Below are 13,431 nucleotides of genomic sequence, written 5' to 3' on the forward strand. Positions count from 1 at the left end.
AAACACGTCGCGCGTACTATAACATTACCAAGATTTTAGTCATTTTTGACATCAGAAAAGTGTGCAACATTCCTAAAAAAATTAATAAAACATAATATGAATTAAAATTTAAAGATTCATTGACTTCAGAATTTACAAAAAATAGTAAATTGCATGTTTTTTATACATGAATTATTATTTTATTGTTAATAATACCATGGGAATAATGAAAATATTGAAAATAATTAGCTATTTTTCTAGAAAATAATTAATTTTTTAATATTCTTTAAATTATTTCACCTATAGTCCCACCAATTTTTTTTTTTAATTATACCCGTTGTAAAACAGATTAATTTATATTTCTCTGATTTTAATTGTTTCTGCCAGCGACAAATACGCAATTTCCAATCCTTTCGGCAAACTAAAAATCTCCATCGTGTTAATTTCCCAGCGGATGCGCCGGCCCTCAGCCAACTCTCGATGTTTTTTCGACAATTTTGTGTCTCGCCGCCAAACAACCGGCGGGCAAAGCTCTCACTTTAATTACGCTGTCGCCGCCTTATTTCTTCTTTTCGTCGACCGTATATTTAAAATTCAAATTATGCGCGCGCACGATGATGCCGTCGGCTGCTGCGATCATCTTCTCTGGGCAAAGTTTTAGATTGAAAGTTAATATTTGAAGGCGTCAATTCGTTACCCTGCTTACGTATTCATTAATTCAGCGGAACGCACAAGAGAGGAAAGAAGGAGCGAACGTTACTCGCAGACTGTTCCCAAGGGAGGTGCTCTTTTCGCACAGCCTTTCTTTGGTCCGCAAAAAAATTGAATAACAAGAAGAGACGAAAATGAAACGAACGTACACACTAAAAAGTGGCGCCGCGTGTTTTTCACTGAGAGAGAAACGTATAAAAAAATGAGGTGCAGTGAGAGAAAGAGACGATCTTTCTTTCTTTTTAAAAAGAGTGAAAGACGGAAAGGAATAAAGAGCTCCAGAGAAATAAAAATGATAACATCCGCCTCGTCATCGCGACGGTTGGCACGGACGAAGCAAAAAGATGTAATAAAAGGGGAAGACGATGCTGCTCTAGCCCGGCGACAAGTTGTTTTGTGCCTTTGCCTTTGTCCGAACTAATTTCAGAAAGAGAAGTTCAACGGGATTGCCTCGGAGATGAAAAATAAGTTGTTTCGGTACAAATGTTTTTCGTTCTCCGCTTTTTTTTATCAAGATTTTTGCTTGTAAAAGGGAAATTGTCTGTATTTGAAGTCGGTACGAGAAAAAGTTTATTTTAAAAGAGAATGAATTTTTGCCTACAGAATATTTAAATATTTAATTAAATTCTGAGTCTTATTCCTGGCTATCAAGATTTAAATATGTTAATAACTAACCAATTTAATTTTAGGAAAGCAAATTTTAAAAGAATTTCAATTCGTAAATATTGTTTTTGACAATAGTTTAAATTATTTTAGAACAGTTTAAATAAGTAAAAATTATAATTTGTCAATAAATTTTCTAACAACGCTTTGAAATAGAACAAGATGAAAATCAGACTTATCGCAGGAAAATCGTTAAAATGGAAATAAAAACCTGTTTGAAAATAAGCTGAAAATAAAAATTATCCATCAATACTCTGTTGAGCTTTTGAATTCTATCTTTATTAATTTAAAATTTTCTCCACTTTTGAGAAATAAATGTTGAAAATGTCTAGAAATAGTCGACTTGAAACGACACAGAATTTGAATTATGAACCCTTTCACTTCATGCAAATTTCATCTTTAGCACTCGGGCCAATTTTCCCTCTTCGGAAAATGGAGGTCGGGGTGCAGGTGCTCGTGCGATTAATTAAGCGTTCCCGCGCGGACGTCTGGCAGAATTAATTAAAACCGGAGCTGACCGCGAAACGGGACACGCTTTTCAGCCGTTTGTGAGAAATGCGTTCTCCAGCACCACACCATCATTTATAATTCCGTCGGTGCAGGCAGGTGAAAAGTCTCGGGAGTTTGGCAAACTCCTCGGTAATGAAATTTACCCTTTTTCGAGAAGGAGAAGAAGTGTATATTTGCTGCGAGACTGCGAGTCAGGAAATTTAATTAGATTCGCGGAACGTGAGAGGTTGTGTTTGTTCCGATCTTAACACGCAGCTCATAATTAATCCGACTTTGTGATTTATTCGCAATGATAATATTTTAAATGAAGAAAAAGCTATAAATTTAATCCTAATTTATATTTTAAATAAAACCTTCAATATTTAGATAAAATTGAAATTATTTATTATTTTGTAAAAATTTCATATATACATAATTATTTAATCAAGCAGGTTAAATATTTATGTTTTTGAAGCTGTTTGATTTTAAAATTTCTCCTTTCTAAAAAGTTTTTAAGCTGCCTTTCGGTGTTCTGACTGTGCAGACAATTAAACCGCCTTCCCGCGAGTCAAATTTAAGGGTCTGCTTAAGCACACTTGTTCCAAGCGCAGTCGTTCTCATCATATCCACGATAATAATAACGCACAAGAGGAAATTGCTGGCAGCGATTTTATGATTGACTGCCTGGGAAAAAGCGAGCAAGTGCGCTGTAATCAGATCATCTTTCAATCCAATTACTGGAGCGAGCGATGGAAGTAATGACTGGCGGAAATGGAGGAAAAATTCCTGAGCGAAAGCTGCAAGGTCGGTTTTTTTGCAAGTCGGCCGACGGGAGATGTTTTGACTTGAGAGATATGAGGGCTATTTCGCGGGGTAATGATCATTTGTGATATACCAGGTCAGTCTTGAGATGCTATGAATTTTTTGCGTTGAAGAACGGACGACGCAAGACAAAAATTCAAGCACTAAATCATGTTTATTGTGTAAATCCAAATTTTGTAAAGAAAACCTGAAAAAAAAATGTTTATTAAGAGAACTAAAAATGATAAAATTTAAAACATTGAATTGATTTTTAGGGAATTATATTCAAGAAATGTTTTAGATTTTTTGAATTTTTTTTCAGTGGACTGGATTTTTCAAAAGTTTCTGTTAAAATGAAAAAATTATTTAAAAAAACCTCATATTGTTTCTGCGTTTTTAAAACTTGACATAGATTAATTGTTTTCAATTAAAATTATCACCATATTTATTTATTTCATTTATTAAATCAGTGTGATTTTTTAAATAAATTTTCATTTTGCCAGTAATTTTTATTCAAAACGCTGCATAAAAAATTGAGCCCCCAAAACTTATTTGAGCAAAGCAAATATTTTATGTAAAGTCCTTATAAAATTTGCCGAGCGAGCTTTCCAGTTGACCTCTCCAGAGTGGAATTGTACTAGATTGCGAACAGACGAGTGCCACTCTGAAACTTTTCCAGCCCACCAAATCAAGCTGCGGTTCGCTGTGCTAATAACAATTTGGTGCTTGTTTGGCAGGTGGAGGGCGAGGCGTCGTTCCAGTCGTTCACCATGTACGTGCGGTCTGTGCTGAAGCTGAACGCCTCCGAGAGTGCCAACTACACCTGTCAGGCGCAGAGCCAGCACGGAGAGAAAATCTCGGTGGACACGCAGACCTTTTTCGTGAACGTCACCAGACCCATTACAGGTATGTCCCCATTCATATGAAATTTACTTCATTTTTTTGAAAAATGAATTGTATGGGATTCAAATATGATTTAGTAATAATTTAAAAATGCTGATTATTAAATTTTTTTAATTTGCTTTTTTTTTACCAAATTCTATCAAGAAACAAACATTATTTTTTTCATTTTCCTGGATTTTTTTAAATTAATGACCACAGCCAAAATTAGAAACAGCAATTAAAAAAATTATAACATGTTTTTTCAGCCAAAATCTGCTTTATTTGCAAAAAAGTTCAACTTACTTAATTAAATAGCCCTAAAATTAATAGTTTCATTTTATTCGTCCATATTGTTTGCATCAAATTTAAAAATTAAAATTGATGGAATGTAAGATTGTTTAAAATTGAAATCAAATTTAGTTGGAGAATTTTTTTATTTATGTAGTTTTACATCTTAAATTTATTATAGTGTTTTTTTTTTTATTATTAATCTGCCTGCTTTTATGAGAGATCCTCTTTTTTGTGATGAGCTGATTAAAATTTCATCTAGCCGAGCTCGTATTCGTCTTTCATCTCGTCCACCTTCAGGATTTTCCTCTTTTGTCCGCTTTCGACAATGGAAAATGGGATTTCGAGTAGGGTCCTCGTGCACACCGACACCGCCGGATCGATGCAGGCGGTGCGACTGCGGCACATCCAACTTGTCGCATCACTTGCAGCTGCACCTTCTCTTGCCATTGTGTAATGCTCGGCCTGTTAATTACTCCGGTCCGCGGCGAATGTAATCAAACTAAGTAAGTTCGCGCCCACCATTTGTTGGTGACGAGAGAAATTGCAGACGGCGCCAACTCGGCTGTGAAACTCTTTCATCTCGTTAATATTAAAAATGCAATAATTACTTTAACTCTAATGCAACGTTGTCAATAGGATTTTAATTAAACGGGACAGAAAAGTAATGTGAAATTAAAATGCAATCGTGAATTATTTAAGTAATGAAACTTTAGAAAAGTCTTCACTGATTGCTGAAGATTTCAAATGAATAAAAGTTTTTAAAATTTATTCACAAGTCTGTGATTTATTTTAAGGACAGAATTTAAATGTATTTATCAGAATATTGTGGTGTTATTCTCAAATATAAATTATTATTTTTTTACATTTTAATTAAATTAAGCAAATAATTTAAAATTTTAATGGAAATAAATAATCCTATTCAAACCCATTAAAACCGTTTGCTCAGTTCAGTCGAGCGTATGTTCCGCTCAATATTTTTCCTCGCTCTATTTTTTTAACCACCAACTAAATTCAGCTTCCCATTTCCCAGCAGCAGCTCTTTGCGTTTCTCTCTTTCCAGTATCCGATTACGACTCTCCCGCCCTCTCTCTGCCCGCAATTCAGCCGGCATTCCACCGACCACAATGGGTTTTAGCATATAAATACACACACACATACACCCATCCGACCGGGCATGTAATTGCTGTGTCTGGTGCAGGAAGCTGGGGAACGAGAAAGAAGTCCATGTTCTGCGGTCTTCCTCTTTTCTCTCGCACAGTCTTATCCAGTGCCAAGTCGAGGATCAAGTGTTTCAATCAAGTGACAAGTTTGCTGCCGGAGGAAATATACGGCTGTGTGAACCCGGCTCTAATGGAGCTCTTTTTCTCCGCACACCACCGAGCTGGGCAATAAAAAATGCATGGCGAATCCGAGCGAAAGTCCATGAAAAGGTTATTTATGTTATTAGTCTTCCGCCTACGAGAAAAAGACTTGGTGTTTTTCAGTCTTTTTAAGAAAGAAAGCGTGAATTTTTGCATCGCCTAATGGTGATTAATGCTGGCAGAGCTGCGAAAGGCCTGAAAAGTGGGCTAATTTGATTTATCGCGCCGGCAAAAAGTTGGCCGCGGAGAAGATGTGTGCCGCCCGTAATGGGCTCGCCTCGGAAAATCGCCGAAATGATAAATAACCGGCAGCAGAGTAGGATGGATGGCGTTGCAAAGATAGGCAACCCGCCGGACAAATTGGCCAACAAACCGCACACGCGAACGCATTCTTCCTATCTTTTTTTGCCTCGGCAGGAGAGCAAATTTCGGAGAAAAATTGCTGCGGAACTCGTGTCTGTGCCGGCGGCGCTCTTTGATGAAAACGAATCGGCGTCAAAAAGACACAACAAATCGGCCCGCGAGACACGTGATAAATTTGCCTCGCACTCGCTTGCTTTTGGCAAGGTCTAGTCTCCGATGCATACAAAAAACACATGTTACTTATACAAATTGGTTTTCTTTATTGATAAAATTAGCTTCATTTCTACAAGTATTTTTCAGTGTTTGTCACTTTTTATAATTTTGCAAACTATTTTGAAGCCCTTCCTCAAATGCTAACTGTTTTCCCTTTTCAATTTAATCCAACAAGATATTTACACATTTGAAATGCCCTTGTGCGGTGGCTGCGTCAGCTGGCGTTTTACCCTTGTTATCTTGAGCACTTTTCAGCTCAGGCAAAACCTCTAATATTTTCGGTATTAACTTGTCGAACCCGTTCTTGGCGGCCAAGTGCAAAATATTCTGTCCGTCCTCGATTTGGCATTTGTCAGGGTGAAGGTTCTCAATTTTAGCTCCCATCTCCAAGAGGCGTAAAGCGATCTCCTCACTTGAAAAGCAGGCAGAGTGCAAAGGGTAATATTGATAGGTGTCTTCCTTGAAAGGAGTGTTAACAAGTTCAACGATGTCACCAAAAATCTCCTTCAGTTTTGACTCGAAAAACAACGTGAAGAGTCGTAATAATCCTTCCTTGCATATCAATGACATCAAAGTGACTGCTTGGCTTTGAAGCTCACTTTTTTCGCAGCATTCCTCAATATTCGTTATTTCCATTTTCAGCTGAAAATCGGAACTAATGTAAAAGCTGTCAATGAATGAACGGACTTGTGTAAATTCTTTTTTAAGAAGCAGGCTGTTTAGATTGATTTTATCAATATTTTCAAAGTAGCATTTGTTCTCCTTCGTAAAGTGGCCAGCTTTTGAAAGGAAGAGTAAACTTAGCAGACACTCGGCGTAAGTTTGATGCTTGAAATTGATGGATTTGAGTTTCCTGCCCTCAAAAGAAACAGAGGCGATTCCCATTTGATCGATTATCTGTTTGCTTCTATGACTGATCAGAAATTGAGGACAAGGCAAATTTTCTCTGTAGAAATAGTTCACTGCCACCTTCATTAGAAGCTCAATGTTTTTGTGAACAAAGTTTGTGAATTCAGAATCGGATTCTTTAGTGCCGTAATGTTTTCTAATCGCAGGTTCGACCTTAGAGAAAACAAACTGGTAGTACAGTGAGAAAATACTGCCTTCAATGTAGACCTTTTTGCCTTCGATTTCTGCTATCATCTTCAAGTGCAACGGTGTTGCAGTTTCGTCTTGGACCGCTTTGACTTTATCGAGAAGCTGCTTGCAATGACCATCGTTTTTGTTGAGCACTGTTTTTAAAAGCTGCAACTGCTCATCTTTTGTCATTGGATTTATTTCCAATTTTATTGGGTCCCTGATTTTTCTCAAAATTTTTGGAAGTTCATGCGGACGAGTGGTGATCCATAGGCACAAATTGGCCGCATTGATGTCTCTCAATGTTTCAAGAACAAAGTCTGCACATGCCCAAACTTCGTCAAAGCCATCAAGAAGCACAACGATTTGTTTGCTTGACAATTTTTCTTCTAATCGATTGAGGTCGTATTCTCTTTCTGCCAGAGCTCTTTTTAGGAAATCATGGTGGGCTGCATGGTCTTTGCCCGCTTTCATTTCTTCCAAAAAGTATTCACGCATCGTTATCAAGGATATATTGATGATCAAATATTCTGGAAGCAAATCATGAAGCTGTCTGGCAATTTTTTCTGTGGCTGTTGAATTTCCACAACCAGCATCTGCACTTGCTACCCATGTTCGGTTCATCGATTTTTCTTCAGGATTTTTAGCGGTTTCTGCAAAGTCTTGAATCAAGTCATCAAAAGTTTTGGGCTCAGTGCAACCTTCCATTACGAATGAAGGTTTGATATACATATTCTTGCAGGGTGGAAAGTCCAGCAAATTCTTGAGTGTGCTGGTAATTTGCGGCAAAATTTGAAATGTATCTCCATCTGATGAGCATTTGCGCATGACATTGATGACAGCTTCTTGCAGGCTAAGGCCATTTTTTAGTGCTGGCTTTTTCAACTGGGAAAGCAAACTCGTGACAATGTCGTGCTGACTTTCAGGCTCTGCGATTCCAACAAACGTGAAGATTTCCCCGTGGTTATTTCCTTTGGATATCCAATCTTTTGAAACCTGCAAAATTTTCCCCATCAATTAAAAACATTTATAAGCAGTAAAATTAAAAATTGAATGAATTGATAAGATTATAATTCTTTAAATTAATTAATGAAAACTGTTAATTGTAAAATACTGGTGTAAAAAAATCGATAATATTTTGCTTTCCTACCTCCCCCTCTGACTTTGAGTCATCTTTGCCACCTTTGTCAAGGAAGAAAAATAGCTTTGGCTTTCCAGTGAGACCAGGACAGTTCAACCCGGTGAAGGGTTGAATCAACTTGTTGACCGATACCTTGACTTTATCAGAAAATATCAAGAGTCCGTCTTCCTTTGTGTTCACAAGCTTGGCCATCAGGCAAACGGCAAAACATCCTTCCTCTTGCAATTCGTAACCAGGGAAAGTTGAAACTATTTTATTATAAAATTAATCTTGTACATTTTTAAACTCATGATTAATTTTAAAAATTTTCATACCATTTTCCAACACACTCAGCAGTTGATTTAATCCGTAGGTTTTAGTTTCAAAATCAAGGTGTTGAAAACTCTTCCTCGCCTCTGGTGACCAAGGCGCGTGCTTTTCGTCATGGAAAATTAGGGCACGGCCTCTTCGGAACAGTAAAAATGATTCCGCTCTCCACAGGTAGAAATCAGTTTGGTTTGTAACCTGACTCGTACTGCTTTTTCCATCAGCGCCTTCTACTAAAGGATTGCTGCAAGGGACATTTTTTATATCCATTACTATATTATGAATTCAATTCATTTATTCTCTCGCAACAAGTCAAACATAAAATTGAACATAAATTATTAACCTGTAAATGGTGATTCTTCTGTGCGTAAAGATCTGAAGCTGAGGTGTTTGACTAAAAGAATCAGTTTCAAATGTCCTCTGTTCGCTAATGCGTTTTTGCACTCGAGTGAGGAATCTGAACAAGTCAAGGTCTTCCCTCATTGAATTCAACTCGTTGCACAATTCGATCACTAACCACGTTCCTTCGGAATTTCTTTGAGCTTTTGTTGCTGAAAATTATGATTTTAGTTGGATTACTTGTTGTCTTAAATTAAAAATCAATCACTTTCAACGGCAGAATAAAAAACGATTGTGTCTTCCCAGTTTGGCTCAGTCGATATCCAAATAGGCTCTGTCTTGTCCTTTCGATAAGCTGCCTCTATGTGTGCAGGTGCAGGCAGAGGAAGCTCAAGATTTTTTCCTCTGCAAGGCTTCATTGATTTGAATTATTTTATTATTACAATTTTAATTGTATTGATTTATTTACCCCCATGAAAAGCAATTTTGTGCAATTTTTCAGCACTTCCATTCCCTTCAATCCGTTCCACACATCCTGGCGGTTGTAACTCTCAAATTCAGGTTGTTCTGGATCGCAGCGGGGAACCAAATGGTCCGTTTCAATTACTCCATTGCTTGTGCCGTGCGACAATATAAAAAGTATAAACAAGTCTGGAGGTTCATTCTCTGTATCACCTAAACAATTTTTATATTACAAATTTAATAAAATCATCGTGTTAAACCTTCAACATTTTCATTGAAGAGTGCAACTAATTTCTGTTGGTCACTCAAAGTTTGCAGAATTTCCGCTTTACTTTTTGATGCCAAGTCTTTGAAATTGCAGTTCCTCCTGGTAAATGCACTTCGCAAGTTGATAACGTCTTTGTCGTTTCCAAATCTTTGGTCTTCAAAGCCCTTAAACTCGTGATGGATAACCAAAACCCATGTCCTGATTTAAAATAATTAAAGAAGAAATTTTAATTTACATTTAACGAACGACTAAATTGACTAAAATCTATTTTCATTACCTTGCATGCTTACTGATGTCTTCAGGAAAATAAAAGAATCTTTTTAATTTGTCTGTCATTTTGGCTTGCCGTGCCAGATCTAACTACAAGAAACAATTATTATTTATGCAAAAAATCATGTAAAATATGTATATTATCAAACACTTTACCTGTACATTAATTTCTTATTATTTTCGTCCAAGCATTTTAACAACTAACAAAAGGGCCCTCACCGCAATGCAATTCATTTATGTTAGACTTTTTATAAAGTATGGTGTACCAGAAGGTCTAGCTGTTGCACGCCTTTATTTTGGTGCACAACCACTGCACAACACATGCGTGCCAGACCCCAGCTGGCCAAGTTGGGCTAGCGAGCTCCATCTCTCGTAGCTTGCAGAAAATTAAAGCCAATGTGTCTATAGTAGTAAAAACTTATTCAATTCCTTATATTATACTTCATTATTTTTTTTATAGAAAAAAACATCATTAAATAAGATAAAAACTGAAAAAATCTAAAAGTTGACAAATTTGTGTTTCAGTTCGACGACCTCTACCACCTCCTCGCGGCTACTGTGCACCATACAATGGCAAAATTTGCAAGAATTATCTGCACGGCTCTGGACTTGTGTGGTTCAACATCAGTCATGACAATTCGGGCGGGTGGTTGAATGAGCAGATCACCACCGGTCTCTGGGACGAGATGATTGACAACCTGAAAGAGCCCTGCCGAAGTGCAGCCGAGGTAAATTAATAATTTTTATAAATTTCATTGCATTTAAATCAAATTTTCTTGACTTTAAATAATCATCTAAAGAAATTTAAATTATTCTTTAAAAAAATAATAATTAAAATTTCGCTTTTTGCAGAAACTGCTGTGCACCTATGCATTCCCACAATGCCAGATCCACGAGGGCTATCCCGTGGGACTTCCCCTGTGCCAGGAGGACTGCGTGGCCGTCAAGGACCTGTTCTGCTACAATGACTGGGCGCTCATTGAGGACAACAAGCAGCGTGGCGTTTTCTTCAGGTCCAGAGGCCACTTTGTGCTGCCCGAGTGTTCGACCCTGCCCAGTTTTAAGGAGCCGGAAAAGTGTTCGCACGCTGGACTTACCACTGTGCAGGAAGATCAAGTCACAAGTGAGTGGAAATTTCATGAGTTCTTTTTCTTAATTTGAAAAATCTTTAATATTATTAAAATTAAAGTGGATAAAATTTAAACTTTTAATATTGTATTAAAAATTTAATTTTTAGTTTGCTACACAAAATTTATTGATTTTTTTCCGTACTTAAATTTGATATTATCAAAACTATTATTTTTACAAATTTTTAATATTTGTGAGTTTTCATATTTTTAAAAGAATGAAAAAGTAATTAATTCTGTTTTAACTATAAAAAAATAACATCATTCACGCGTTCATGATACCTATAATTTATTTTGCATGCAAAGCTAGTCTTTTTTTGTATCTTGAGAGACAACTGGCTATAAATCCTGATTTCCAGCTGAGTGCGTGCGCGGTCGTGGCCGCTTTTATCTGGGCTCGATGAACGTGACCAAGGATGGCATGGCGTGCCAACGGTGGGACTCGCAGGAGCCGCACTCACACAACCGCCCGCCGGAGGTGTTCCCGGAGGTGCAGAATGCTGAGAACTACTGCCGTAACGCGGGTGGTGAAGAGCCCAGCCCGTGGTGCTACACCATGGACGCAACCATGCGCTGGCAGCACTGCGACATACCTATCTGTGGTGAGAATTTGTTAAGAAATAATTTTCTTTACTTTTTGTAAAAAAAAATATTTAAGTTATTATTGAAACAAAAAAGTTTTCATATTTTGTAAATTTCAAAAAAAAAAAAAAAACTTTAAAAGAAAATAAAAACAACTTTTCAATAATGTACAATATTTTTATTAACTTTTTTATTTCAGATAATTCAACAGAATTTACCAAAGTTGAGTACGAGGAGAAGCGAACAATGACCCTCGACTCACTAATGACGACCAAGTTCATTTCGGTGGTGGCCGCTCTGTCATTGACGGGTCTGGTGCTCTTCCTGCTGCTGCTCACCCTCTGCTTCCGCATCTACAAGCAACGCACCGGCTACAACCCTACAAACACCCATGACGCCGCAAGTACTGGACAGGTTTGCCGCAAATTGATTCAATTGAAACAAAATCTAATTATTTCATTTGCAGCAAGAGACCGATATTGATTTGGACAAATTGCCCAGCAACATGGCGTACCACAGAACTGGCGCCCAACTCAATCCCAAGTTGGAGAAACTCGAGTTTCCAAGAAATGACATAATTTATATTAGGGACTTGGGACAGGGTGCTTTCGGAAGAGTTTTCCAAGTAAATTATTAAAATTAATATTTTTCAAATTAAATTATTAATCCTTTCCTCACAGGCAAAAGCACCTGGCTTAGTCAAAGGGGAGGAATTCACCCTGGTCGCCGTCAAAATGTTGAAAGAAGAGGCTTCGGGCGACCTGATGGAAGATTTCGAGCGAGAAGCGTGTCTCCTATCGGAATTCGAGCATCCAAACATAGTCAAACTTCTGGGTGTGTGCGCCATCGGCAGGCCCATGTGCCTCCTCTTTGAGTACATGGGCCGTGGCGACCTAAACGAGTTCCTCCGATCTTGTTCTCCGAGCAACTACATTGTACGCAGCTCCGACGGAGACGGCGAACACTTCAAGGATGTGCAACTAAATCACCTGGACCTCATCAACATAGCTAGGTTAATTGAATTTAATTTGAAAAAATGTCAAATTCTTATTTCGTCTCTCATTTCAGACAAGTGGCAGAAGGGATGGTTTACTTGTCGGACCGCAAATTTGTCCACCGAGATTTGGCAACTCGAAATTGCTTGATCGACGATGACATGGTGGTCAAAATTGCCGACTTTGGTCTCTCACAGAAAATATACCTGCAGGATTATTACAAAGGGGATGAACATGACGCCATTCCCATCAGATGGATGCCCCTAGAGTCCATCCTATACAACAAGTACACTGTAAGTAGAGCATTTTTTTTTTCTCTTTTTTGATATACTGTGAGCTAGGATTGAATCATTTTCTGGATTTAATTAAACCCATATTTTATCATTCTTGGCTCTCAAAATTTATTCCAATTGATTAATTTTATTATTCGGACAATTTCTTCGGATTTGCTTTTGCATGCAGTTGCATAACATAATATACTGCCCTGTTTTAAAGAACACTAAAATATGCAAAAATTCAAGGTCGAATCTGATGTTTGGGCGTTTGGCGTGTGCCTGTGGGAGATTTTCTCCTTTGCACTTCAGCCGTACTACGGCATGACCCACGAAGAGGTGGTCAAGTACATCAAAGAGGGCAACGTCCTCCACTGCCCCGACAACACTCCCAAGCCCGTCTACGAGCTGATGAAAATGTGCTGGCACCGAAAGCCAGCGGGTCGACCGCCCTTTCGCGTCGTCCACCGCACCCTAGACGGTCTGCAGACGGAGCTGGAGCGCGCCTTCAGCTACCGCTACCCTCCCAGGGTGCACGTCTGAGGAGGCAAAACCCTCCTTTGCAGTTAACTGCGGCCAATTACCTCACAAGTCTCTTTTCCTGCATTTATTTTTCAATAGTTTTGCAAAGGCATCATTTACGTAACGAGTGACTGAGGATTAATATATATAAAAAAACTCGACCAACAAAGAGTCAACTTGAATCTCCTTGTGCTATTTTTGATGATAGGTTGTGCGAAACTCTTATCGGCAGCTCTGTGCTGAACAGCATTTATAATTTAAAGCGGATTTTTTTTTCAAGTTGTGATCTTTGGTTTTTGATAAAAATTTTTATTCAT

At 37.9% G+C, this 13,431-nt stretch overlaps 2 protein-coding genes across 4 annotated transcripts in view; one reads left to right on the forward strand and one right to left on the reverse strand.

The window, feature by feature from the left end:
- Positions 1–13,393, forward strand: part of LOC132193232 (tyrosine-protein kinase transmembrane receptor Ror2-like) — a 41,968-nt gene extending 28,575 nt beyond the window's left edge. The window contains exons 3-11 of the mRNA XM_059613770.1: positions 3,381–3,549; positions 10,142–10,344; positions 10,469–10,739; positions 11,103–11,345; positions 11,525–11,739; positions 11,792–11,950; positions 12,006–12,337; positions 12,394–12,613; positions 12,842–13,393. Of these exons, the coding sequence (XP_059469753.1) occupies positions 3,381–3,549; positions 10,142–10,344; positions 10,469–10,739; positions 11,103–11,345; positions 11,525–11,739; positions 11,792–11,950; positions 12,006–12,337; positions 12,394–12,613; positions 12,842–13,135 (2,106 nt within the window). The 3' untranslated portion in view covers positions 13,136–13,393. The remainder of the gene's footprint in view (positions 1–3,380; positions 3,550–10,141; positions 10,345–10,468; positions 10,740–11,102; positions 11,346–11,524; positions 11,740–11,791; positions 11,951–12,005; positions 12,338–12,393; positions 12,614–12,841) is intronic.
- LOC132193230 (uncharacterized) lies at positions 5,790–9,915 on the reverse strand. Of its 3 annotated transcripts, none has more exons than XM_059613767.1 (9): positions 9,773–9,915; positions 9,624–9,706; positions 9,339–9,544; positions 9,086–9,282; positions 8,885–9,029; positions 8,621–8,828; positions 8,286–8,521; positions 7,981–8,219; positions 5,790–7,826 (listed from the first exon to the last, which is right to left on the reverse strand). In XM_059613767.1, the coding sequence occupies exons 2-9, from the start codon at positions 9,680–9,682 to the stop codon at positions 5,916–5,918; spliced, it is 3,201 nt and encodes a 1,066-aa protein (XP_059469750.1). In that variant the 5' UTR covers positions 9,683–9,706; positions 9,773–9,915; the 3' UTR covers positions 5,790–5,915. The 3 variants fall into 3 exon arrangements, with proteins under 3 accessions (XP_059469750.1, XP_059469747.1, XP_059469749.1); XM_059613764.1 differs by having other exon boundaries at positions 9,086–9,291; XM_059613766.1 differs by having other exon boundaries at positions 9,086–9,291; positions 9,624–9,702; positions 9,773–9,908.
- Positions 13,394–13,431: the final 38 nt, after the last annotated feature.

Source organism: Neocloeon triangulifer, unplaced genomic scaffold (genome assembly GCF_031216515.1).
Source record: "Neocloeon triangulifer isolate White Clay Creek 2 clone unplaced genomic scaffold, ASM3121651v1 ptg000003l, whole genome shotgun sequence".
Classification (NCBI taxonomy): domain Eukaryota; kingdom Metazoa; phylum Arthropoda; class Insecta; order Ephemeroptera; family Baetidae; genus Neocloeon; species Neocloeon triangulifer.

Coding starts and splice junctions, on each gene's coding strand:
- LOC132193230 (XM_059613764.1), bottom strand. CDS start 9,682: ATGACAGACAAATTAAAAAGATTCTTTTATTTTCCTGAAGACATCAGT. Junction 9,030..9,085: donor CAAAATTGCTTTTCATGGGG/GTAAATAAATCA, acceptor AAATCAATGAAG/CCTTGCAGAGGAAAAAATCT. Junction 8,220..8,285: donor GCTGAGTGTGTTGGAAAATG/GTATGAAAATTT, acceptor ATAATAAAATAG/TTTCAACTTTCCCTGGTTAC.